Raw genomic sequence first — 26,310 nt, forward strand, 5'->3', positions numbered from 1 at the left:
ATGAGATTTCTCATCTGCACAGGGTGTAGAAAAATTGCATATACTCTGTGCTACATACTGCTTTTTCTTATCCATGAATGACATTCCTGACATTTTAGGGGGTTTTGAAAATTAAAATGCCAGCTGGCACAGCATAATTAGACTTTGCTTCTTTGTAGTGGCTGATAGGGATACCCACCCTGCTTCATTTCATACCAACTTCTGTTTCTTCCCTACATAAACGTGCTACAAGGCAGGTGGCACATAAACACTTATGTCAAAAATGTCTCAGGAAACTGAGATCATGGAAGAAGTCTATGTGCCAAAGTCATTATTTAGAAATTGTTTAAGGCTTCATTGTGTGAGATTTCATTCAAATGACACCACCGCCACCCTTTGGACATCAGCTGGCTGAGGGAGATAAGAAGGGGCTGTGAGAACTTTGCTTTTCTGGAGACACTAAAGAAACAATTTTGATAACACGGTTAGCCAACAAATTTCCTTCTGTGATTGCACACCAGAAATTAGCCAAGAAAGTTGACTTATCTCAAGGCTTGATTATGAAATTCTCAGCTACAGATTTTTTATTATTTTTTTCCCTTCCAAATACAGTTCTCAGAAAATTAAAGGAAGTGGAATATTGATTTTTTAGCCACTTTTGAAGACCTTCACCAAAAATGTTTCTGCTTTGTTTCAGACATTGCTGGGATTTTAACTTGGGTTGCTGCATCTCCCACCTTAGTGGGATTAGCCACACACACCACTTTAGTCATTTTCTCTAAAACAAGGAAGCTCAGGTTTTGTTTTCACACAGATGATTTTCAAAGTCTGTTCTTATTGCATCAATTCATGGTGAAGACATTATTCATGGTGGAACCTGCTTTGATATGCCTAAAGAGAAGGAACTGCATCCTGCAGCCTTGGCTCTCTGAAGGTAGGGAGAAGACAAAGCTGTTGATTTGCTTGACAAGATTGAACAAGCCTAGGGGCAGCAGAAATGGGAAGCATCAATGTCAGGGACAGAGCCCTGCATCACCTTGTGTCAGGGGTGCAGCTACACTCTTAACCCAGCTTTACGCAGAACTACAACTGCAAACTGCTCCATGTTATTCTCAAAGAAGATGCTATATAATGGCTAATTCCTGTAAATTTCTGAATTATTTCCCAGTAACTGCGGAGCTGGGCTGGTCATGGACTGTGACCAAGACAGCAGTGGCAGCTCTGCTGTTATTCTCCATGCTTCTCTCCTCTCCTAACATGTATTCTGCCACTGTGGGTATTGAGACTGTTTTCAGCCCCTCCATTGTCCATCTGTTTCTTTTGCAGGAACTCATCACTGCTTGGTACATCGGGTTCCTGACGCTCATCCTATCCTCATTTCTTGTTTATCTGGTTGAAAAAGATGTTCCTGAAAAAGATGCTAATGGTGTGGAGATGAAGGAAGAATTTGAAACATATGCAGATGCACTGTGGTGGGGACTGGTAAGTGACTCCAAAAATATCTTGTCCTCTACTTAAAGTCTTCATATCCAAGAAGAGATAAAACATTGATGTTAGGGATTACAGTATAAGTGCTGGTAAATTTGGGTAAGGGGCATGTTACTGGTATAATATTACCAAAGTAGGGATGCCCATACAACCAATTAACAGAACTTACATCCCTGTTGATTTTCAGTCAGACAAAGGCCCTTAGGTGCTTAAACCTCCTGCAGAAATCAGCCTGTGCTCCTGGCTTCTGGGAAACTTCTGCTTTAGAGGAGTATCTCTTCAATATAGCTGCACTGACAGAGCCTATGCCTATGGGAGACCTATGTCCCTCAGGAAATGGCAAAACCAGAGTGCATCAATAGACTGTTCATTTGGTCTAGGAAAATGCATCAAAGGTTTGGACAGTATAGGTAGACACTCATGGAAGGAGTCATTGGTGAGTAAGAGGAACCTTTGATATATCTGTTCTTGTCTCTTCTGATGAAGAGTATTGGTTTGCACCACTTCTCATTTGATCTCAAAATATTCCTGCCACCTGGTAAACAGAATTCACGTTGCTTTGCTATCAATAGTTAGGGGACACTATATCATGATGTGACTAAAATTCAGCAGCATATTTTTTATTTAATGCAGTTCACTCATATATGGCAAGATTCCTCCCCTCCACTATTAATCAAAAAGTCCCAAGTGTTGCATAGAATACCTTGATATTTTCATATCCTTTCATATCCAGGACTTTTAGGTAGAGTCTCACTGGTAAGAAAAGGTACACAGGTGGAAATTAGCAGTGCACAGGAAATGTACAGGAAAGAAGTAAGTTTTCACAAAGTGCTCTTTGTTTTAAAATGACTGGGACTTCAGAGAGAGGTTGTCCTGATTGGTTGTTAAAGCTCTGCAAGATGTTAACTAGCAAGTCCCATTCCTAACTGTGTACAGATGGTGGACAGGGCACTCACTCCACATGCAATGTCACATTGAGTCCCCTTTCAGCAAATGTATCCTAGAGAGGCAGCTGCTTTAAAACTAAATGCATTCTCCCTGGTGCAATGACTCTGGACTATGACGTCATTAACAAGAGTTTGTTGTCCCATCATCATGACCTTATTTCAAGAAATTCTGCATGAGCGCCCATAAGATTTAGTTATGCAGGTTTCATAGTGACATTTAAAGCAGAGGTGTTGGGTTTGTTTTTCTTATCGGAAATCCTGGCCATTCTGTCCACAGATCACCCTTGCTACGATTGGGTATGGTGACAAGACCCCCAAAACATGGGAGGGACGTCTGATTGCAGCTACGTTCTCTCTCATTGGAGTGTCTTTCTTTGCTCTTCCTGCAGTAAGTACCTTCCCTCTCCTCTCTTAGGCGCAGCCTAGCACTATGCACTTGCAAAAAGAAGACAAAGTGATCAAAACTGTCAATGGAATCAAAATCCCTTTTTAAGAAGAGATTCAGACACTTGATCTGATCTATATTAGCAAATCAAATTCCTTTCTTCCCAACTTTGCATAGAGCTTATGGGGAATATTATGTCACCCTGCTACTTCTCAAACCATGTGTGGACATTTTCTAAGACAGTGTTCATTGGCACAGTACAAAATTAATCCAGCAAATGAACAGTTTTGGAAATCACAGGCAGTTCATGAGCCTGTACCCTGGCCCAGGTTAGTTTACTGTTATTGACATAGCCGCACAATATGTATTTGTAAAGGATACGGGGGCTGTTGTTTTTATAATTAGAGTTGGGCCCATCTTACCCATCTCTAAAAACTTGCAAGCTGGAGATGTACATCTGAGTGATCATCACAGACCAGTGGTCATCCTTTATAACCAGTGCAGCTCTGTGGAGCATTTCATCTCACCTGTTACCCTTCCTTCCTAGAGGAGATCTCTGTCACCACCACAGAAGTGCAGTTTCGACCCACTAAGATTAAAGGGAATTTAGATAGCAGGTGACAATACAGGTATTTTTGATCTAGCCAGGTGAATCCTGATCTGGCTGCTTACTAAATTCTGTATAAAATGTTTTTGAATGTATATTTGTTCTCTTGTGTTACATAGGCCAAATATTTGCCTTGTCTGCAAAGTATTCAGGTAAGAATGAGAAAAGATCTGGGTGAGATGGACAGAATAGCAACAGAAACCACCCCAAGTCCAGATTTTAGGATATATTTCCTTTAAAATGAGACTAGGAAAGAATTTCATAGAAGATGGGAAGTCCCACACACCTCAATCTAGAGTATGGTTGGTATAGATCTTTTATCACACAAGCAGAGTTTCACTCTACCCTGAGTGGAAAGTAATATACCACCTGGACACCTCACATCTTGGAAAGGCAGTAGACATTCAAGAAGCTTGTTGAGGATGTTAAAATGATTTGGTGTGGCCTGTGGCCCTTGAGAGGATCATGACAAACTTGTATCGCATAAGCAGAGCAATGGGAAAAGCATAGTGTACAGCACAGGGTTCCCACGTAGTCACATCCATCTCCACCTGCAGACCTGTTTGGTCTCATTATTGATCTATTTTTTCTGAGTAAAAAATGTCTAAAGTCCTGCGTCAATCTATGCTTTCAGGGCATTTTGGGCTCAGGGCTGGCACTGAAGGTCCAGGAGCAACATCGTCAAAAACATTTTGAGAAAAGAAGAAAACCGGCAGCTGAACTCATTCAGGTTTGCCGCCACTTATACCTTCCTTGAAAAAGTGATGTGTATGAAGACTGCTGCACCATGTTAACAAGGGCCACTTCTTCCCCCCTGCCCAAATTCTCATTTCCCATTGCAGGAGGTGAGAAGCTGTGTTTGTAAAAGAGTAATTTTTTTTTCACATTGAGCTAGATAATCCAGTGGTCCTTGCAGTTTTTGAGGAATATCTCAATTCCCAGAATATCTTTCAGAAGAACAGTGTCTTTAGAAGACAGGGTCTCATCTGCTAGCTTCTGGACACCAACCAACTTCTGCATCAGTGCCACAAAATCACAGCCAACAAGCTGTTGAAAACATATTCTTTACAGAATCCAGGTTTTGTCAGTTCCCCTGAGAGAGTGTTTTTATGTGCAAACAGTTACATTGTTATTGATGTGAAAACAACAATAGAAGTAACACAATAGGCAGTGACAGTTTCAATCAGGGCATATGATGTAAATATTATGTGTGGTTTGTAAAAACTGAAACACATCCTGGATCTCCTTTATGTCACTGGATGATCAGAGGATTCAATGGGAAGAGACTACTTAGCTTACTTGGACTTCAGTTATGACCTTTGTTATGAATTCAGAAAATTAAACAAAATTACTAGTCTGGGTGATAACAAATTTGACTGGAGTTACTCTTAGTAGCTGTGGAACACACCCTGATGGTAGTGAAGTAGATGGCAGCATTTCCAGAGAGGGATAAATTTTCTGTGATATCGGATGGAAACATAGGTGCTCAGAACTGCTCAGGATCAAACCAGTCCTCAGGAGAAATAGGTTGAGTGGCATATTATGCTGTTCTTATTAAAAATACTGCTTAGTAAATAGAAGGGGCTGCAGGCATGAGTGGCGAATTGAATTCACCTTTTAAATTAAAGCATATCCACTTAGCAGGTAGCTAATCTAACTACATTATTTTTTAGGTATGTGCTTAGAGAATTTTGATTGGAGCTAAATGCTGAAATAGAAAATTGCTCAGAAAAATTTCCTCTGGTTGTACATTAGATAGAAAACTAGCTTAAGCACTTCCAGAAATATCCAGACAAATCCAGCAGTGCTTGAAGCTCTTTTCGACATACCAGATAGGAGAATAAAATCAGGTTAGTCAAAAGTAATGTCTTGTTGATGTTGGTGGTTCTCTCTCATGCCCTGACTCATTTAATAGTCCTCCCAGGTCATAATCCAGTGTCAATAATTTCACTGTATAGTGACACTCATTTGGTATGGCTGATTTGTAATTAATTTCCAGATAATCATTCAGATGCATTGTATATTCTTTGAAACAATCTGGCTGCTCTCAGACTGGGAAATAGATTTACCTAACACTAATTTATTCTCTCCCTTATAATTTAGGCTGCTTGGAGATACTATGCTACTAACCCCAACAGGATTGATCTAGTTGCTACCTGGAGGTTTTATGAATCAATTGTATCATTTCCATTTTTCAGGTAAATGCACTGTCCACCTCCATCATTTTATGTGAAGTTAAAGTCAGAACAGGAAACATAGACTTTATATATATCTATGAGGCTTTTGTAGGTAACAGAGAGTTGCCAGTTAACTTCCTGGCTGAGACTGAAAAACATGCTTTTTAGTTTCTGAATCCATTTCTTCTCCCTTCCCCTGATAGGATATATTAAGGGCACATGGATAATTCCATCAGCGGCTCTCATGTTGACATTAGACAAAGGAGAAGGCTGCCTCAATGTCAGCTTCCTTTTGTAAAACTCTAGAGTTTATTGACCTGGAAATCTCATTTTCTCCCTCTGTAATTTTGATCTTGATAAATATTTAGCCTTGGATTTCAGAGGCACCTATACTTCTTGGACCCTCTATGATCTGGTTGTATATTTTGAGAAATGGGCTATGCTGAAAATTCTTACTTTTCCCTCTTTAACTCAGCTGGCCTGAAAATTGTGTTGTTCACAGAGGTGGCCATGGCATGTGAACATAACTAATTCTTGTTAAATGCTTGTCTTTTGGCAATACCAACTGCTCAAGGGGATAATTCAGTGGAGGACAGCCAAAGCATGTGTAAAACTATCTCTCACTGAAATTATTAACTGAATGTTCACAAGGAAACTTTACTGGGGAGTTGAGGTCATGGTTTTATTTAAATCACCACTTCCAAGTTCAGTGGAAAGCATTCCACACATGAAGACATTCACACTTATTGGACACTCATATGTTTATGGATATGAGCCTGTTTGATCCTCAGTTTTCTTGCCTGTCAAACGGACATCATCCCCAGTTTGAGTTCTTAACGTTTTAAAATACTGGCTCTATGAAAGCCAAGACTTTTAGTTTTAGACTATCAGCTGCTAAGAATGGGCATTATTTATCAAAGTTTATACTTTAACCTTTCGTTATGGACTTGCTGTTATGTCTTATTCTGACAAAAAGTGCCCTTAAACGATTGCTCAGTTCAGAGGTCTCCACATATAAGTTGTGCTCATTGCACTAATATTGCAGGTCCAGCTGTTGCTCAAAACTGACTTGAAGAAACATTTCAGGCTCCTGCCTTCACAAAGAGCAAATTATAAGTAATAACTCTTTATTTGTTTTTTGTTTTTTGGTTTTTTTTTTTTTTTTTCACAATCTGTTTCTTTAGGGTTGATTTTACTTAGGTCAAAAAGAAAAACTCTAAGAAAAAGCACCGCAATGTTTATTTAAGGCTCAGTACCTTTGTTTCCTTTTCTTTATCCCTTCTTACTCTCTACCTATTCCCACGTTATCCATTGTAGAGTGATTTCCAGAGGGTTTCTTGACCTCAGGTTTTGTTCAGATAATAATTCTCAGGGTTGCCTGGGGTCTAGAGTAGTTACCATGACTTCAAGCTTGTTCATTGTATGTAGGTTCTTCTGTGATTCAAATGCAACCTGAAATTTAAGAGGTGTTTTGCAAATAAGGTCCTGGGAGAGAGGGCAAGGGAGTTCACTTCTCACCAAAGACTAGATTGCCAGTCCAAGCAGCACAGATTAGTTTCAGGAATCTATATCACTTTCTTTGCTTTATGGCTAGTTGAAAATGTAGCTTTTATTCTGCTGTCAGTTATAGTCAGAGAACAAGTAGGGTATAAACCATTAATAAAAGATTGGAAATTTCTGTTTAAAAGAATCTGCTAAATTTATGATGTAATTCTTTTCTTCTTGCTTTCTTGTAATGCTTCCTCTCTCCTATAAAAGGAAAGAGCAATTGGATGGTACTGCCAGGTACGTAGCTGCCATTATTGTAAATTTGTTTTAATAGAGTTATTGGAGGATGCAGGTTAAATGGTTCTTTGTGGTTTCATAATCTGTTAACCAAAACATGCTACTAACACCACAGATAGTCATTAAAAATGATTAACCAATCCATTTCCTAATTGCTTGCTTTTTTCCCAATTTAACAACACAGCTAAAATGCTAACTGTACAAATGCCATGTTGCTTGCTGATTGTATGTAAACAGCTTTATTGTTCATTACTCTTAATCATGGTCTAAATTTCTCCTGATCCATGCCACAGAGCCAGGGTTTAACATCCAGGTTGTTCTGGGGTGAATTTAAAGTTCTGTTTCATGTTATTGCTCAAGAGTCCTGCACAGAGTAATGCTGAGGTGTAAGGGATCAAGTCTGTGTTGATTTACCATATGCAAAGATTTTTTGAAGATAAATACTAAGATGGATCAGCAGGATAGTCAATCTCTCTGGCAGTACTGAAAAAGCTGCCTTAAGTTTGAGACGTTGGTCCCACCCCTGCTGAAACAGATGGGAAAGCTCCCAGTAACTTTGGGGAATTTACAAACAAGTAGAATGAAGGAATCATTGATCCTAATACTGATCAGTCACTGAAGACTACAACAGAGCAGTCCCTGTCAGTTAAACTACAAGGTCTCAACTGGAAATGGTATATTTATAACCCCCACCAGCTAAATTGCAGATTCAAAAGCATGTAAAACAATTTAACCTCTTAGGTCAAAAATGTGAAATACTTAATGCTAAACTGCTATCAATGGATCACCCACAATGAAAGTCAATAGCACTTAAAGGATAAATAGTTCCATAGACTTGTGCTGAAGATATTTTCATTTGCACCCCCATTTACAGCACAGAGAAAAAGACCAAGAATTGTAGCAAAATCTGAAAACCATTAGAGATTAGGCCTGGTTTCCAGTTCCTGGGCTGATGAAAAGTTATCTTTTTCTTTTTGTTTTTTGAACATTTCATACAACATGTGACAGCTTCAATAAGGGTAGCTGAAAAAAACAGATTCACACTTGTTGTTCTCCTATGAGTTTTGGGGGTTCAAACTTCCTTTAACAAAAAAGAAAAAGCTATTGTAAGTTTTCTTACAGTACAGGCAAGTGCTGTAGTGCTGAATTATAGGGAAAAGATGACTTTCCCCTCCTGCCACCATCATCATGAGCTAACCTGCTCCTTGTCAGACTGCCTGGATGGGAGTTACCTAGTGTGTGAACTTTCATTAACCTTAAGTACTACACATCCACAACACTGTCCAGACTAAGCAGTCATGAGGAAGCTCAGTTGCATTAATGTAGATGTCTGGATATTTTAGCTATCTCCAGGGTTGGCAGCAGCTGAATTTTGGCATTTAATATGTATGAGAGACCTTAGGAGCTGAAATCCCTTTGAGTATGTAACTCGATACCTTGAGCTAAAACTCGTTCTGTCTCAGATGCAGGAGCAGATTAAAATTAGGAAAGTGAATGATTGCTGCAGTTTTCTGTCTGTCACAGCCCCACTAGAGAAACTCTTGCACCTGAAGTGACAGAACAGTTTGTGGGGTGGCTTCTGAGGTACTTGATCTTTTAGGGCAGTAGAAGAAGTCATTTTATGTTGATGCGCTGGATTAAAAACTAAAAAGTATGTCTCAGACCTCAAAATCTTTAAAACTGTAATCCCAAAGACCCTCATTCTAGCTGGATATATCTTAATTTTACATTGCTACATATGTAAAAACCTTCAGCAAAATCATCACTAAATCTGCATTGAAGCCTTCCTGTTAGCAGGAATGAGTTTATGGAAATAAGCTTTCGATAAGAAGGATTGGAAACCCTCCAGGTAAACAGAAAAATGATGGTACTTGTGGGAGCATCCACTGACTTCAGTAGACATGGGACTGAGACATAAAATCTAGTTGTTCTGACAGTCCCACTTCCCATCTCTCATAAAACTCTTATTTACAGACCAGATAATTAAAAAAAAAAAAAATCCTCTTCCTCCTACAGTGATTTAGTATAGAAGGTATTACTCATATTCCACTGCAGTTTGCATTTAAGGATGTATTGAAATAAATGAGCAATAAAGGAACACAGTCCCACTGGAGAGAACAGCCCATATGTGCACTCGGTCTCCACATTCTTGCATCTGATAAGTACTTAATGAAAAGCTGTAGTAATAAACTGCATTGTCTGAACAGTGTTTGATAAAGGAGAGAGAATAATTGGTTCAAAGCTTTCCCAGAAAAGTAAGAAAATTTGACTAGTTAATAAATTAAAAATAAGGCTGAGATATGTGAAAATTTGAGGATGTGTAGCAATTTGAGTGACAGGGTTTCTATTCAGTGGTGCGAAAGCTCTTTGGTAAATCCACAGTAGTAGAGTTGAACTCTGTGACAGATCCTTCTTGGAATCTGCATATGTCCTTGGGAGCAGGAGCTGGCATCATGACAAAGTCACAGCTAGATACAACTCCTTGTTCTTAGACCATTTGGGAAAAACACAAGGGAGAGGAAAGAGTGGAAGAGTTCATTTCAGGAGTTTAATCCCAAGGCAAGGCTGCAGGGAAGGACTTGTGATAGTAGGAAGCTAATTAAAGTTTGGCAGCAGCCCAAGGCTTTATTGAAGCTCCCTTTAAACTAAAACTGTGAAGATGTGAGACATGAAAAATACACTGGAATACCCTTGACCTAGGCAGTAGTCTGGGTCCTGTAAGCAGTAAAGTGATACATATGATGCAACTCTGTTAAGAACAGCATTTTCCTTACATGCCCTTTATAGTCCCCCAAACCAAGAGGAACTAGGGCTGTGCTATTTATTGCTCAGTGGTTGGGAGTTTACTGACTTCACGGAAGAGGTGCCACTAGCTTTTTCTTCCTTAATCAATGCCTAAACCTACCAGCCATGAAATCTCAGATAGAAATTGCTCTTCTGCATGTATTGCAAAGCCTTGTCATCTGTTCAGCTCCTAAGAAGGAAGATATATGAGAAAGAGATATTAATGCTTATTTCTGCTGGAGTGCAGCAAACCATTCAGCAAATATTTGGATGCCTGACCTACATTTAAGATGCACTTTTCCTTGATGGACATACTGTTTACTTTGAACCAACTTTTTATGTCTATGTTTGAGGAATGTATTGTGGGCCTGATTTTTCAGTGCTGTTGTTAGCAGCTATTTAATTTATTTCAACTAGTGTTGAAACGTTGACTTTTGTATGTACAGGCACTTTAGCGAATGATTTTGAACTTTCCTCTAGGATCTTTCTCCTAAACAGAATGTCCAACTGTAGAAATAGGTATCAGGAAAGCATGTTCATTCTTAGATTTATCATTATGTGATTGCAGAACAGTCATTTATCCCTGTTTCCTTATCTCTACAAGATAAATTATATTTCTCTGCCTTTGGAAAGTTTGTTTGATATTTTTAAGTGGCAGAATCGGTGATAGTCCTTCCTACTATGTGATTATGAAAGAATGCATATAATGTGGTGCATTTTTGTATTGACAGTAGTAACAGCATAATGAAAATAAAATCATACTTTGCAAGGTGGAAAATTTCACTGTCAGCATTTCTTCTTAATACATCTACCCAAAAGAGGAAGGAGGAAAAAGACACTCTAATCTGCACACTACATTAACTACAAATGAAAGGCTGTTCCCATTCTTTTTCATTGAGCTTTTCATGGGTAAACATTAACGTCTCATCTTAATAACTTTTCTTCACTTTACAGTAATGTCATGTTTAGTAGGGAGTCATTCTTTGGATCAAGCCTCACGAGAAAACTTAGGTATATACATTCAAGTAACAATTGAGCCTTACTCTTTTCATATTTCTTGCATGCCATTCTCTGCCTGCACTTTCTGTTTTTACTACAGTAATTCATCTAACCAACATAAAAAGTAAGGGGCGATAAAACTGAAGTTATTTAAGCATAAAAAGAAAGTTGCATGACCTTGCAGATAGTTCATTGTTCTGCTGTTCAGTAAACATGGGATCTAATCCTGGCTCTGCCAATGATCTGCTTAAAAACAAGTGCTTTTCTCTTTTTCCATAGAATGGGAATGATACTAACCTACTCTGAAAATAATTTAGAAATTTACAGTAAGAAAAATACATTGTAAGAGCTAAATACTATTGCTTATGCAGTCCCAACCCTGCCAACACAAATTCATGCAATTTATTTTGCATTTCAGTTCAGTGGAACAACATCTCCGCATGTGTATTTTCAGGTTATGGTTCAGCAAATGGAAAACAAGTGGATGCTTTTGATCATCTGAATAAAGTTAGTGATGTGATTAAACTTCTTGCTGAACTGTGATCTAAGATGTGGGGCAAGAACTTTATCTTCCTGTAAAGAGATACAGAAATATTTTGTGGCATTTCAGGAATCTGAAAGACACATCATCAGAAATAATAATATTTTGACTAGATTGTCAAGCATTTTATTCTACCCCACACAATCATCTTGTTATCATTCAACTTTATCTCATTGTTCTCATTCCCACTTTGTTCCACAAACATGAAAACATCAACACACAACTCAGCTTTTCTAGCCTAAGCTCTTCAACTTTTGGAGAGCTGCTAGTGAAGCACTCCATTTTTTCATTGGATGATTGGCCCATGCAAAATAGTCAAAAGACTGATTTTGGTTTGCTTTCTAGTGGTTGCTACATTGAGATATATTCACTGCAAATTAAAGAGTGGGTCAACATCCATATGGTTTCTACCTACATTGTTGGTTGCATCCACTGGCGGAATATATTCATCCTGTTTTCACAAAGACTTGAACATGGATTATTCTCCCCATGGATTTGTGTGACATTGCTTATTCTTACCCATTTTAAGTCACTTTAGAAAGTGTGGATGAGAAGAGGGTCTAAGCAAAGGCCTTTGGTGTGCATAAGGGCTCTTTCTCTTTCTGAAGGACATCAAACTTGAGCCCATGTTAGGACTTGTGTTCATGTTTCTGGGTCATCTGGATGGTAGGTGAGTTTGGATTTAGAGTCACACCTACACTTAAATACCAGTGAGGACATACACCACCGAAGAGTGTGGAAATTGATTGTCTGAAAAGGGATGTTTCCTCCTTAGACATTAGAAACTAGCAAATTTAGACCTCAGAATTCAGGGTGGAAAGTGGCTTTTTAAATTAAGACATCAGCTGTCAAGAAGTTGCAGTCAGTTATTTAGAGATTGAACATTTTTGTGAGATCCTCTCTATAGGAAGGAATGTTATTCTGTAAAAAGAAAAGCTGATTAGCCAACATTCAGAAGTATATTGGAAATGCAGAATGCTCTTTGTTTTATATTAAGAAGACTCATGGAGTCTCTGAGATTAGTTGAACGTATTCACTACAGGATTCATGGCTGTCCTCATAACATTAGTTTTCTGCTAATTTCTATTGGGAAAAGTTCAAAGCAGAATACTTCTGGAAATCTCATTCAGCATGTTTGATTTTCCAAAGCTAAGTTCACCCATTTCAGTATAACTGATAATGTTCTAAAATATTGGAGCAAATATGACTGTCTTTTGCTTCCAGTTACTTGAGACCAACTAACTCTAGTGATGAGCTAAACTGCAAAAAATATGGAAAAAACATCCTACTTATTATTAGTCCTTATTAAGTGAAAGTGGTAAATACATGGAATAGAGCTGTGTTTGATTCCCTGTTAGCATTAATTCATTATTTTTCTGTCATACATGTATCATTTGTTTATGAAACTCCAATACTAGGCAAAGCACAGAGAGGAGAGTATCTGGCTTGCATGATGGGATGTAACTGCATTATTTCCTTGCATGACTGTTTCTGAAAAAGTATTTCTAGTTCAGTGGTTCCCACTCTTTTTTCTGAGTAAGGATAAAACATCTGCTGCAGAAGCCAGCCATCTCTTGTATATCCAGCCACGAAATTCATCTCTCCGGTGGTCCAAAATAATTCCCAGTGCTCTTGGGGAGCAAGAATCTGAGAGCTGAATTTTTCTTTATGTATGAAGCTTTCAAGCCAAACTGTCTGCCCTGCTTCTGCCTTCCTCCCTTTATGGTGGTCTGTACCTACCACAGAGTAAAGGAGTTCTCATCCTGGGACTCCACTTCGAAGACAAAGTTTTGGGGAAAATTTTTATTCCACCACAAGGGAAATGATGCAATAGCATGTAAGACAAGCAATGGCAACATATCCAAGCTAGTTAGAGAAACTACTCTGCATGTTTATCACCATGTTTGGGATGCATTTGAATCCCCCTAGTTTCTGGAACTTGTTGGAAGTCAGGAATCACATTTTATTGAGTGTAAGGAAACCAAATCAAGTGAGACTGCTGTCCCAAGGGAAGCAATAGTAGCTAGTATCAGTAGTAGGAGTCTAAAAGACAAGCAGCAGTACATGAACTGGTGGGTGGGAACCACTGTCCTAGCCACTCTCATGAAGGTTGATGTGGTCTGCGCATGCTTCATACTCTGAGACTGAGCCATGCGCATGCTGTTTTAATGAAGGAGATTGTGTCATGAGAACAAATGTTTCCTAAGTCTTTTTAAGAAGCACAATGAAAACAAAAACCCCAGCAGACCCAGATTTCATCCTTTGGAAATGAGAATAAAGTCCATTTTTTTTTTTTTTCTGATGACAGCTTATCATTATCTGGAAAGAAGCTTGGGTTCTGTTTTGGGTTCTTTTGTATATAACATACTGTTTTATTTTATCATGTGAAGCTGATGAATTATTTTCTGATGATTCTACTGCTCTGGCTGCCTGGATATGAACACAATTGTCAGTATTTATTACATAAATATTCTATTATGAATCTGAATGTTACTTTAAGGGTTAATCATTAGGATTCAATTAATGAAGTAGGTTTCAGCTCAAGTAATTTGAACTTAGACTAGAGACTGTTTTTTTAAATTACTTCTCACCTAGATCTTTCTGTGCTCAATAACAAGAGACAAGTTCCCCCAGATGTAGAATCATACCAAGGTGAAATGGAGCTGAACTGCACTCTGTAGGTTGCTAAGTTTCCACTGATTATAGAAAGGGGTCTAAAGATTTATCTTAGACAGGACATTTAACTATTTAAACAGCTTAAGACAGATCAGATGAGTTCTATCTCATAAACATAAGATGCTCAAGAAACAGTCTTGGGACAATAGTTTGTTTCTAAACTGCCACTTATCAGTGGGGAAAGTTGGGAAACTCCCTAGAAAGAGAATTTGGGAATGCTTTTGGTTCATATTATCTCCCTTAAACGTGACTCCACAAAAATACCCAAATAAAACAACCAACCTACAAATGGGTGTGCCTATATATACAGTGGAAAATATAACAAGTAAGTAGCTTTTTGTGCTGAATGCAGAAGAATATTTTGATCTATTTTGATCTATGAGAAGGATATAAAATCTTTATCACTCCTATACTTGTATAGTTCCGTGGCAGAGAATTCTGTATATATTGCCTATATTTCTGTCCTATATTGAAAAAAAATCTGCAATATTAATATTTTGGGTACTTTGAATCATCCACTGACCCTTTTCTTGCTAGTCTGATCCCTATAGATCTGTACAAAGCACTTTATGTCTCCTTGTCTTTTGTTAAGGAAGGCAGATGTTACAGGAGTTTTAAGGGACAAACTTTGAGACATCTGGATATGTATTTTGAAGGACTATGCAAATTTCTGGAGAGAGTCAGGAACCATACTTAAGAGCTTTTTATAATCAATAGCAATCTTCTGTCTCACCTATTTTTATTCTTCATCTTTCAGATTCTCTGCATTAAACGTATTCTTTTATTGAGAACTTCTCTGTAGTGTTACAAAACCAAATCTTGTGCCATTTAATATGTTACTCAGAGTCGACGTGTAGTGTGTGACTCCTTGCCTTTGAGAAAATTACCTCACCATCTGAAAGCATCTGAGTTTCACTGTTAGATTTCATCCTTCTAGGAGCTTCCTTCTCATCCTTGAAGGTCTCTCCAGAAGCTCTTGAACCAAGACATTTAATCTTGAGATCCTGAAGAATAGGTGGATTACAGTCTCCCCTTTCATTTGAGATTCATCTATCATTGGTGACCTGTTAATCCCCACCACCAGGAAGAGTTGATCTCCACAAATCTATTGTACATACAATTTTTTCAGACCTAGGGAAAAATGTCTTCATTTTATTATCACTGAATAGATCTACTCATCCTAAAACTGCTTCAGTTTTTTCCTTCTTGTAGTTTAGTTCACAGTTTCCTTCAGTCTACAAAGACCACCACCATGCCAAACATGCATAATTGCTCTGTATTTTTTCTTCACATTGAAGACCTCACATCATCATGCCCATCAGTTTAAATTGCTTAGCTGACTCTTTGTTATGACTCAGCTTGATTTTTGGTTCATTTATTTGAATTAAAATCCTTTTCAGAGATGTGCCATGATACCAAATTCTTCTTGACCATCCTTCTCATAATTAATTCCTCTTTCAAACTTTGAATTTATTACTAATGAGACGCGAGAATGTATTGTGAGGACTCTGCACTTATCATGAGTTCAGCCTTTAGAGCACCTTTGTGGATCAGTCAGATCAAGATTCCAACCCAAAAGCAAGCACTATAGAAACCGTTTTTCAAATGCATTCTTAAAATCGAACACGAGGCCGCTCTACACATTGTGTGGTGACTAATTTACCACGGATGTCAACAAGTGACATATTTTTCTACAAAAAAAAATAAGTAATCCTTGATTTTTGTTCCATGTATTTGTCTGCACTTTGTATATCTTTCCCAAATGCCATGAATTCCTCAGGAAACTACAACAGGGCAAAGTCTTAGTAATATTAATACCATTCACTTAGACTGTTCTAATTCTTCACTTAAATCCATACTTTTATTTTCTCACATCATTATCTTCAGTCCTGGCAATGCTGATATATCAGGACTAGTTGTGTGTCTCCATACTCACACAAGTCCTTCTTAGTTGCCACTTCCATACTTGCACGCACATATGCACTTCACACATGCCATGACAGGGCAAGTGTCTGAATTTACCAGGCTGCAGAAATTGCATTCACAAGTATTGTCATGTCAACAAGAAAATTCAGAAGGCCTAAAAAAACATCCTACACAAAGGTTTAGTTCCTTCCATCTTTTGTGACAGGGAAGCCTGTATTTCATTACCTCCTAGGTCAAAGATATATTAATCAGAAACATATAGTAGACATGAGAGCCTCAGTAATTCATATTAAAAAGAAAAAAAAAAAAAAAAACACAGAACCCCGAAAAAGCTGTGATGTTCAGTGCTCACATTGGGTAGGAACTTTGTATGCTGTAAATTACAGTATTCCTACAGAAGTCAGCACTCTCATGAAAGCTGCGATGTCATCATATGTGTCTTTAAATCTCACCTTCATAATTTTAAGAGAGTCCTAAGAACTTCCATTGTGGTGGGATACTGCATCAGACAGAGCTCTGAGATAATAATAAGTCCTTCTTTCAAAGAGGTGCCCCAATGACACCAAAGATCATAGAACATAAAAATAATCCATCTGACCAAGATAACTCCTTAAATAGAGGATAAGTAGTTCTGTGAGTAAGACACCTCACTTGCAAGGTCTGTACACAAGCCTTCATCTTTGTCCACTAGGTCCTTGCATGGTGGACCCTCTCCGTGCTTGACTCTCCTGACAGCAAGCTGAGCAACTTCAGCTGAGCATACTACACAGATACTTCTCTGCATACCTATGAAATCTTTCTTCTGGTCACCACTGCTGTTCATCCTTCAGCTCTGCTCCCATCTGTGGCTCTCAGAAACCTGCCATCTGTGGTGGCTTCTTCCCTCCTCACCACTCAACCTCATTGACCCAGTGTCCTGCACAGAACTGACTCTTGACCACGTGTGTACAATTCACCTCTCCCCAGAACTGTCCCACACTGCAACATCCAAAAATGGGTGAAAAGGCAGGCTTTCTTCCCATGGCATAGCCCCACATTTTTTTTTTAACAAATGTGCAATTAAACAAGTATTTAAGCAGCAACTTGAACAAGCAAATCAAATATTTGTACCATCTATCATCACCTACAAAGTGTACAGAGCATATATAATCTGATATACTCACTAGCAAATTCCTTTTGTGTTGCTATTTTCAGCGGTATTAGTAATTGTCTTTAAGACTGCTACAGTCGTCAGGCTGTCAAAACGGTTACTGATGCTGGTAAGATGGCAGGTAAATGAAATTCTAGATATGTATTGTCACTGAAGGACAAATATTTTTAGTCAGTAAACTATAAGAAGACCGTGCAAGGAATCATCAGAGGAATAAAATACGTCACTTTACTACAATTCATATAGGTCACCTCAATTTCAATGAATGATGACTGAAAGTGAATGGTGGAGAGAATTCAATAACCTGCCCTACCTTGTACCTACTAATGGCTCAGCAATGCCTTTCCAGTGTTATTTCCAAAAATTATTTTGCTAATAATTTATGTGCTGGCTCACAGCATATCTGACTTTCTTTTACTCCTGCTTGTGCACACCTCTCCTATGAAGACATACTGAGTTGGGGCTGTCAGCCTATAGAAGAGAAAGCTACAGGAAGACCTTATAGCAGCTTTCCAGTACCTAAAGTGAGCTCACAAGAAAGCTGAACAGGGACTTTTTGCAAGGGCATTACAGGGGGTAATGGTTTTAAACTGAAAGAGGTAGATATAGATTCTATATAAGGAAGAAATTATTTACTGTGAGGGTGGTGAGGCACTGGAACAGGTTGCCCAGAGAAGCTGTGGCTGCCCCCTCCCTGGAAGGGTTCAAGGCCAGGTTGGACGGGTCTCTGAGTAACCTGGTCTAGTGGAAGGTGTCCCTGCCCATGGCTAGGTGATCTTTAAGGACCCTTCCAACACAAACCATTCTCAGATTCTACGAGTTATTCATTTAATAGCCTGCCACAGACCCAATAGTTAAAGAAAGCACTGAACAGGGAAGGCTAACGCATCCTTATAATTAGAGGGTATAACTGCTTAAGTAGTGGTGTTTCTCTTCTTAATAATAAACCTAATGCTTCAGACATGCTACAGGAACTGAAGCACTGTGATACATTACATAGAGAGGATAGCAAGACCCTCTGGTAACATTTTCAACATGGATAAAAAAAATCTCATAAAAAGCAGTTGATTATCTATGGAGTTTAACTATTTTTTACAAAGACATTGATGTATTATGGTAGCCCTAGCAGTGTCCTTGTGTACAAAACATTTATTTAGCCCATTATATACGTCAAGCATCATGAAAACAAGTTAAAAGTGTACAAAGGAGGAAAATGATTACTTTTGCTTATTTTGTAGCCAAAAGCTGGGTCTCTTGGATCGGGTTCGTGGTACCAATACTAAAGGAAAGCTATTTACCCCTCTGAATGTAGATGCCATTGAAGAAAGTCCTTCAAAAGAGCCTAAGAATGTTGTCTTGAATAATAAGGAGCGTTTTCGCACTGCATTCCGAATGAAAGCATACGCTTTTTGGCAAAGCTCAGAAGGTAGCCCATCTGTGTTGATTTCTTTCTATCCATCTCTATTCTCCCCATTTTACTTTGTTCCTCTGCATCTTCTGTTGAAGATTCGTGACCTTCTGTGCCAAGCATGGCTAGTCCCTGGTTTTACATGGCACGTTTGGGGAAGCCCCAGGTAATGAATGCCAGAGTCCTTGCAACACACTGCTTGAAATTATGCAATGGCCCTCTATAAAACCAACAATTGATATGGGATAAAGCCAGTGGTGAAATCAACCTATTTGACCTGTAAAAAGAGGACACACTGGCGCATTGAATCTATATCCCCCCCAAAAGTACATGCCATTATGGCTTGGTTTATCAGCAGGGATGCTATGCTAAGGTAGCTCCCTCCTGGACTGCATCCAGCCCTGAACTAGCCTGTGTCCAGGCATCTCAAATACCTCCTTATGGTGGTTTCTTAAAACCTTCTTTTATAGAGTCAACAGCTGCTTCCCTCACATTCTCCCTAAGACTGCTGCCCCTCAACAGACTTCCACTGGGTGTCCATGCAACATCATAAGGCATTTTTCCTCTCAGCTTCCCTGACTACACATTTTCCTCTTCTTGCCTATAGCATCTAAATGTTTTCTAAATAACAGTTTCTCCTTTATTGTACCAGCTGGCATCAGTACGTGCCGGGCATACTACCGTGGATGTAGCCTGGGTGTCCACATCAGGAACTTGATTATTCTCTTCCATGACAGTACGTGATGCTCCACATAGTTCAAGTGGGAGGAGAACTTGGCCTGTAGCTTCTACTTCTCTTTTAGCCTTACATAATATAAATTTGGCAAAGACTTTTCACTGTAAAAACCCCTAAAAGTGGGAACTCGTAAGTCCATTGGAAAGGAAGAAAAGTTCTCAATGTTTCAGAAATGCTGGAATCTGAGAGGAGATCCCTCAAATAATGTGTCTTACAGCTGTCCCACCAGAATTATGAAATCCTTTTCAAGAGCTGACCAGAGAAAGAGGAACCAGCAAGAGATGCTCCTTTATTAAATTACACTTACTTTATGCAATGCTTTAGTCAGTCAGACCTCCCTCTAAATATTGTGTGGTCAGATGTTCATAGAGCTTTTGTTTGACCTGCTTTGCAGATGCAGGAACAGGGGAACCCATGGCAGAAGAGAGAGGCGACAGTAGCGATTTCCTTATGGAGGATATGATCCCCACTTTCAAGACAGCCATCCGAGCTGTCAGGTAAATGCTCCTCAGTGCTTTGCTTTGACTTTGAATGTTTATGCTTCAGGAAATCACATTACCGTGTTGCTTGATGTTGATTTATTGTTGCTTCTTATTGCTTTTTTAAAATACAACAGATTAGACAATGCTAGATATATTGAAAAGCACAAGAGAGGCCTTGTTTAAAGTCCTCACTGAAAATATGCAGAAAGGAAAATGTTTTTCAGTAACATTGACCATGTCATTTTTTCAACATACTCCATAAATATATTATAAAATAATATTGTATAAAGTTCTTCATTAAAATATGCCAGAAATAATCTTGCTCAATTTAGTGACTATAATATTTACGTAAAACTGAAATTTTCATTTAACAATAAACTCTGAGCTGACTCAACTCTTCTTTATTCACAACTGTATGAGTGTGCAATATACTTTTCAGCTGTCATCTTTTAATAGATGCTGAGGTCTCCATTTCAGCAGTCTTCAGCCTGTGACATGTGTCACCTCTATTTTCATATCACAAGAGATATTCCCTAGGGCTAGAAAACTGCTAGTAAGGCTTGATAATGTGTTTAGCACATCATGCACATAGAATTCATTCACTGATGCTCTGTTACTCCTCCACTCAGTATTTTTTACCCTTTTTCCTTGAGAAATGCCCCCCATAGGGAAATACTCTTCTTTCATTGTAATTGCTTTTTATTCCAGAAGTTGTTTAGTTTTGGACTAGGGAGTTACTACCTTCCAGGTGAGATACTGCAAGTCTGGAGTGCCCCAAAATTATCTTCTTAGAAAAACTTCAAGGAATATTGTTATATGTATATAAACATATACTTATATGTATATAACCATAATATATATTATCCTGGTTCTTTTCCGACTGGGTGCATGAGAACCAGTCATTAAGAATTCCAAGATTTCTCAAGACTGCTGAAAGATATGTCTCACAGGCTTTCTCATGTTTCCCATGACTGGTTCCCTCCTACTGGAAGTTTCTTCATCCCTACATCCTCCATAGTTTTCCCTTTCTTTCCCCAATACCCGCATGATTTCAGACACAGGCTATACATGTGCGCTGCTTTTCATCTCCATCTCCATCTCCATGAGACATGCCGTTATTACTTTTGCAAAATTTCCTTTCCCACATCCTATTCAAATCTAATTGGTTTATGCAATTTCCCTTTAAACTCAATCATGAATCAAGACCTTTTTTTTTTTTTCCCCTTGTATAGTTTACCCAGACCCTGGATGCTAATGGGAAGTAATTCTTTCAGACAAAACCACTTAATGGGTTTTCAGGATAATGATCAAGGATATTTTAAATCGAAATTGCTAACAGTGTGATTCCTATTTTTCATTCATCCTTTTCTTTTAAGTATATTTTTTCTGTTATCATATATAGTTTGGCTAAAATAGGCATAGGTATAATTTTGAAATCTTAAAAGATTTATAAGCAACAGAATTAAAGGGTCAAAAACCTTTAAAAAGTCATAATCTTTGCTACGTGAAAATGTATACAAATTTCAAAAAGGTTGGGAAAAAAAAAAAAAAAACAACCTTGAATAAAAAAGAGGTCAGAATCTTAGCAGATGACAGCAATTACCCAATTCAGACCAATAGAACATGGAGACTGTGCTGAGAAAGCAAACCCTCAGATCCCAAGCGTAAAACAGATTAAAGATATAAAATGCTTTTCATTCTTATATATGTTTCTTGTCTATTTGTTTAATCTACCAAGATATAACAATGTAAGCTAATATATAGAAAAGAATGAAAAAAAGAATGCCAAATAGTTTTCAAGTGCTCTGGACAGCACTGGTTCTTATTATAGGAATTCTGTTATTAATTATTAGGACATTTTATAATAATAGTAATAATAACAATAACAGCAATTATATTACTATTATCATTCTTACTGCAACAATGATAATGTTATACTGCTGTTTTTTCAAGGACACTTCAGGCAATTCTAACACTTTTTCTTTTCTCTACAACTTGAACTGCTGCTGAGTTCTTAACTTCCACATTTCTATCAAATTAACTTTCCTTATCCAAAAATTTCACAGGTGCAAAATGAAAACCAGGCTAAAAATTATTTGGCATTACATATACTATAAATTATATTTATGATAGGCTGAAGCATAAAAATAGCAGCTTCAGCTTCATAGCTTCAGAATTTTCTGTGACTTGTGTTATTCAAAAACAAATTCCACATATGATTTCGTAGTTTTGAACCATTTCTAGTTATGATGATAGTGCTGAAAAAGAAATTTTTTGCATATAGTTTCTTTTAGCCTATTAATTATTAAAAGCCAGGTATTTTATATTTACGGATATTAGAGATTCTCTGTTTATGTTTTATTGCTTTGGTTTGAAAAAACATGCTCTATTTCCAAACATTCAGAATATTTAACAATTATTTGATAAAAAAATTATGGAATTTATATAAGAACTTAATAATTTTTCTGTTTATTATGCAGAATACTACAGTTTCGTCTCTATAAAAAAAAATTCAAAGAGACATTGAGGCCTTACGATGTAAAGGATGTGATAGAGCAATACTCAGCAGGGCATCTTGATATGCTTTCCAGAATAAAATATCTTCAGGCAAGGTAAGGATCCTCTGGTAAATGGGGAAAATATGTAGCTGTGCTGGCAAAATAAAAGCGTATTTGGCCTATACAAGACAACCCAGAAGCTGTGCCTTTGCACAGCATAGCTGGGCTTTAAGAAAGTCTTTTCCCCAAAGAATAAAGGCAAGTGAGCAACTAGCAGGGGTAATTGCAGCAGAAGAGACCATTGGTCTGCACTTAGAACAAGGAAATCAGGGTAAAAAGTCCTGTGAATTTTCTTGACCATTGCTTTATTTGATTAGGGTTAAGTTTCCCGCTTTATTCCCTTTTTACAGATGATATATAAAAGCAATAGTTGCTCTACATGAGCTTTTCTTTGGGCTGGATTCTCTGCTGACCTGTGCCCGCTGGTTGTTGTGGTTCAGACTGAGAGGGCAACTGAGCACCACACACAATCACTAATGCTGATGGTCAGTTTGCTGTGTGGGCTGAGTGAACAGAGGCTTGCTTGCACCTGAGCAGTTGGATGTGTCAAATGAAAGAATATGTTGATAGAGTAAAAAAGTGTAATTAAATGTGCTAGAGCCTCCCAAACAATCCTTTTGGTTTTGTTCCAAACAAAAAGTCAAGTAGGAGTCCTTGTGAAAGTTCATTTATAGTTCTAATTTTCAAGCCAAAAAAAAAAAAATAGTAAAGATTTAAAATAAAATACGGATAATTAGGCACAATAATGGATAGAAAGTCATTGTTTTGTTAAGAGTGTAAGGAATTGACACCTTTTGTCAAATTCTGATTTCCAGTATCCAGCACAAAACCCGATGGGTCTCTCTTGACATTTTTAGGAGCAGCTGTTATTGTAGGCTTTTTTGACAATCACACTATTTAATTCCTTTGAAGGAAATGAAGTCATGTGTTCCAAATGTCAACATTTAGAAAGAGTGAGCTAGATAATTACTTAATTACCATGAAATTACCAGGTAATTACATTCAATGTATTGATTGTGGACCCTGAACAGAACAAACATGTCATGTCCCTTAATATATTACCAAATCAAAACATGCTTCCTTTTTTAATCTTTGCTACTGTTTGCTGCAGAGATGCATAGAATTTTCTATCATGTGTTAGCATTTAGAGATGGACTTATGCAGTTGCGCTTTTCTTTTTTTCAGAGTAGATATGATTTTTACACCTGGACCTCCATCTACTCCCAAGCATAAGAAATCTCAAAAGGGAGGAGCTTTTTCTTACCCTTCACAACAGTCCCCCAGGTGAATTTTTTACGCCTAGTATTCTGCACATACTGAAACAGAAATAAGAAGTTCGTTCATATCAATAAGCATGACCTTCATTCATCCAGCCAGTACACTCTTATAATAATGATATCGAGAGGATATGTTGCTACAAGATATATATGTGTAAATATTGAGCCAGAAATACACTAGCTTGCCTCAGAACAATGTATGATGGAAATCTAAACTTAATGACTTCTTCATTGTCTAGCTCATCTTCTCCACAGTTTGGAAATGTGATTTTATATGAAACACATATATTTGATTGCTGATGTGCTGAATTTCTAACATTCAACTAGTAGACCCATTTAAAAACTCAATAAAAATCATTGATAATTTAAAGGTAAACCAGTTATCTTACGGAAGTGAAAAAAGTTTCATTATAGCCCCCACCAAATGTCAAGCACAGAGTTTTAATTATGGTGCTTTTAAACCAATGATTGGTGATAATTACTGAAAATAGATTCCAATACCAGGTTTCTGGCTGTGAAAGTTACAGCATGTTATTGTATTGCTGCATTCCTGATAGCAAGAACTCAATAATAAATGACATTTCTTCTGTTATTTACAATTATCAATCTGTCAATAAATACCCATGAAGAACCACACAAGACCATCCACAATCTGTCCCCAAAGCTGTTATGGTTGCTCAGAACAAAAGTAATCTTACAAAAAATAAATTAACTTGGCTCTATCTGGTTTATTCCACCCAGCAAAAAATCTGAAAACATGTAACTGTGAAGACAGAGACCTACATATATGGAAGAGACAATGATCATTTGGGAAAACAAAGCAGATTGCAAAATTTGCATGAGCCCATGTAATCAGTAACCCAATGTGCAACATCTGACATGTTTTAGTTATAGTTTCTGCTTTAGTAAGATATATTCACAGATATATTTTGCATTTTGTCAGAAAGAGAAGAACTGGACCTGTTAAAACAAAAGTTTTAGGATATATTTGTTCTAAATCATGCTGAAGAACAAGTGCTTCGAAATTGTTTTTCTAGACTTTGGCATAGGTTATGGGAAGATAAAGATTCCTTTGAGGTTGGTTTGGAAACCTTTTGATAAAGATTTAACTTGATAATGACCCTCTTAAATCGCATGAAGTTATAAATCAAAGTTCTTTAGTTAAGCAGAGATCATCTTCTTACCACCTGAAGTTAGGCCAACTGATGGATGAGCAGTAGGAAATTACATAGAAGAAAATTTGTTCTGGAATCTACTTTAAATCTTGAGGCCAGATTGTCTCTTTCAAGCATTTCCAGTCTCTGCTACTTAGTATTTAGTTTACTGAAATTGAGAAAAAAAACCTTGGACACTCAGATTCAGTTTTCAAAGATACTAATTATAAAGAATTTAATTTAAAAACTTATGTCCATCTGTAGACCCCTTATCTAGACTATCTCAATATTTTTCACAAACCTGAAATTTTTCCAACAAATTTGAGATAAATTTTACTTTCATTTTGAACTTTTTGTTTGCTTTTGTTTTATCTTAATCTTCTTCTTAATTTTGAACCAAAATAATTTAAAATTAAAAATCAGGAATACATTTTTTACAAAATGCATTGAAATCACATAGAAAAGATTTCTGCTTCTTTTTGTATGATAAATAACTAAAGTAAATATTTTCTGAAATGGAGCTCCAAGGAGCTATATGAATATACCACTAAGAAGATAATTCTGTTTTCTGATATAAATTACTTACTGTGATGCAAAGAAAATGTGAACACTAATAGAGTTATTAATTCTTTATAGAAATGATCCATATGTAGCCAAAGCATCTACAGCAGATACTGAAGACCAAAGTATGATGGGCAAATTTGTTAAAGTTGAACGACAGGTATGTAATTTCATGACAATGGTGGAGGCTGAGGTGCTTGTACAGAAATGATAAAGCTGACATAAATTCTGTACGAGTCTTTGGCTGACCCAGACAGATTTGTACTGTTGGTGATCAAGACTCACACAGATCTCATACTTACAATCACAAGACTATGCTGTTAGTTTTTCATGGAATAATTTAATTAACTGGAAAGTGCATTTTGAAACCTGTTGAATGAATATCATTATATATGGCAACAAGACTCTAACCTTGATGTTTAGATGAGACTTTTTAATTCCTTTAAACTCCATAATGTCTGGTGTTTTGTTGTGAGCACCGCCTTGTTTTTCAGGGTCTAGCACTCAAAAAGTTTGCCTCCACAGGTATTTTGGGGCTCTGTTTGCACATCCTAACCTATCACTTAACAAGTCAAGACACTCTCATTTTTAAATACATGACTAAGATGGATGCAAGTGGCATTGATTCACATCAATTTCTTTCATGGAACGTAAATGTTCAGGCACAAAATACTATCGAAAGAGAAAGGA

General features: G+C 37.5%; 1 protein-coding gene across 2 annotated transcripts in view; it reads left to right on the forward strand.

Annotated features, from left to right (window-relative positions):
- KCNQ3 (potassium voltage-gated channel subfamily Q member 3) overlaps positions 1-26,310 on the forward strand; it is a 206,078-nt gene that overhangs the window by 173,160 nt on the left and 6,608 nt on the right. Inside the window, exons 5-15 of one of the 2 annotated variants that reach the window (XM_033011791.2) lie at positions 1,306-1,461; positions 2,692-2,802; positions 4,041-4,136; positions 5,510-5,604; positions 7,342-7,368; positions 11,107-11,163; positions 18,683-18,870; positions 19,983-20,085; positions 22,551-22,682; positions 23,814-23,912; positions 25,696-25,780. In XM_033011791.2, coding sequence (XP_032867682.2) covers positions 1,306-1,461; positions 2,692-2,802; positions 4,041-4,136; positions 5,510-5,604; positions 7,342-7,368; positions 11,107-11,163; positions 18,683-18,870; positions 19,983-20,085; positions 22,551-22,682; positions 23,814-23,912; positions 25,696-25,780 — 1,149 coding nt within the window. The remainder of the gene's footprint in view (positions 1-1,305; positions 1,462-2,691; positions 2,803-4,040; positions 4,137-5,509; positions 5,605-7,341; positions 7,369-11,106; positions 11,164-18,682; positions 18,871-19,982; positions 20,086-22,550; positions 22,683-23,813; positions 23,913-25,695; positions 25,781-26,310) is intronic. The other variant, XM_042786139.1, reaches the window with a different exon arrangement.

The sequence above is a fragment of the Tyto alba genome, unplaced genomic scaffold (assembly GCF_018691265.1).
Source record: "Tyto alba isolate M040663 unplaced genomic scaffold, T.alba_DEE_v4.0 Super-Scaffold_9, whole genome shotgun sequence".
Classification (NCBI taxonomy): domain Eukaryota; kingdom Metazoa; phylum Chordata; class Aves; order Strigiformes; family Tytonidae; genus Tyto; species Tyto alba.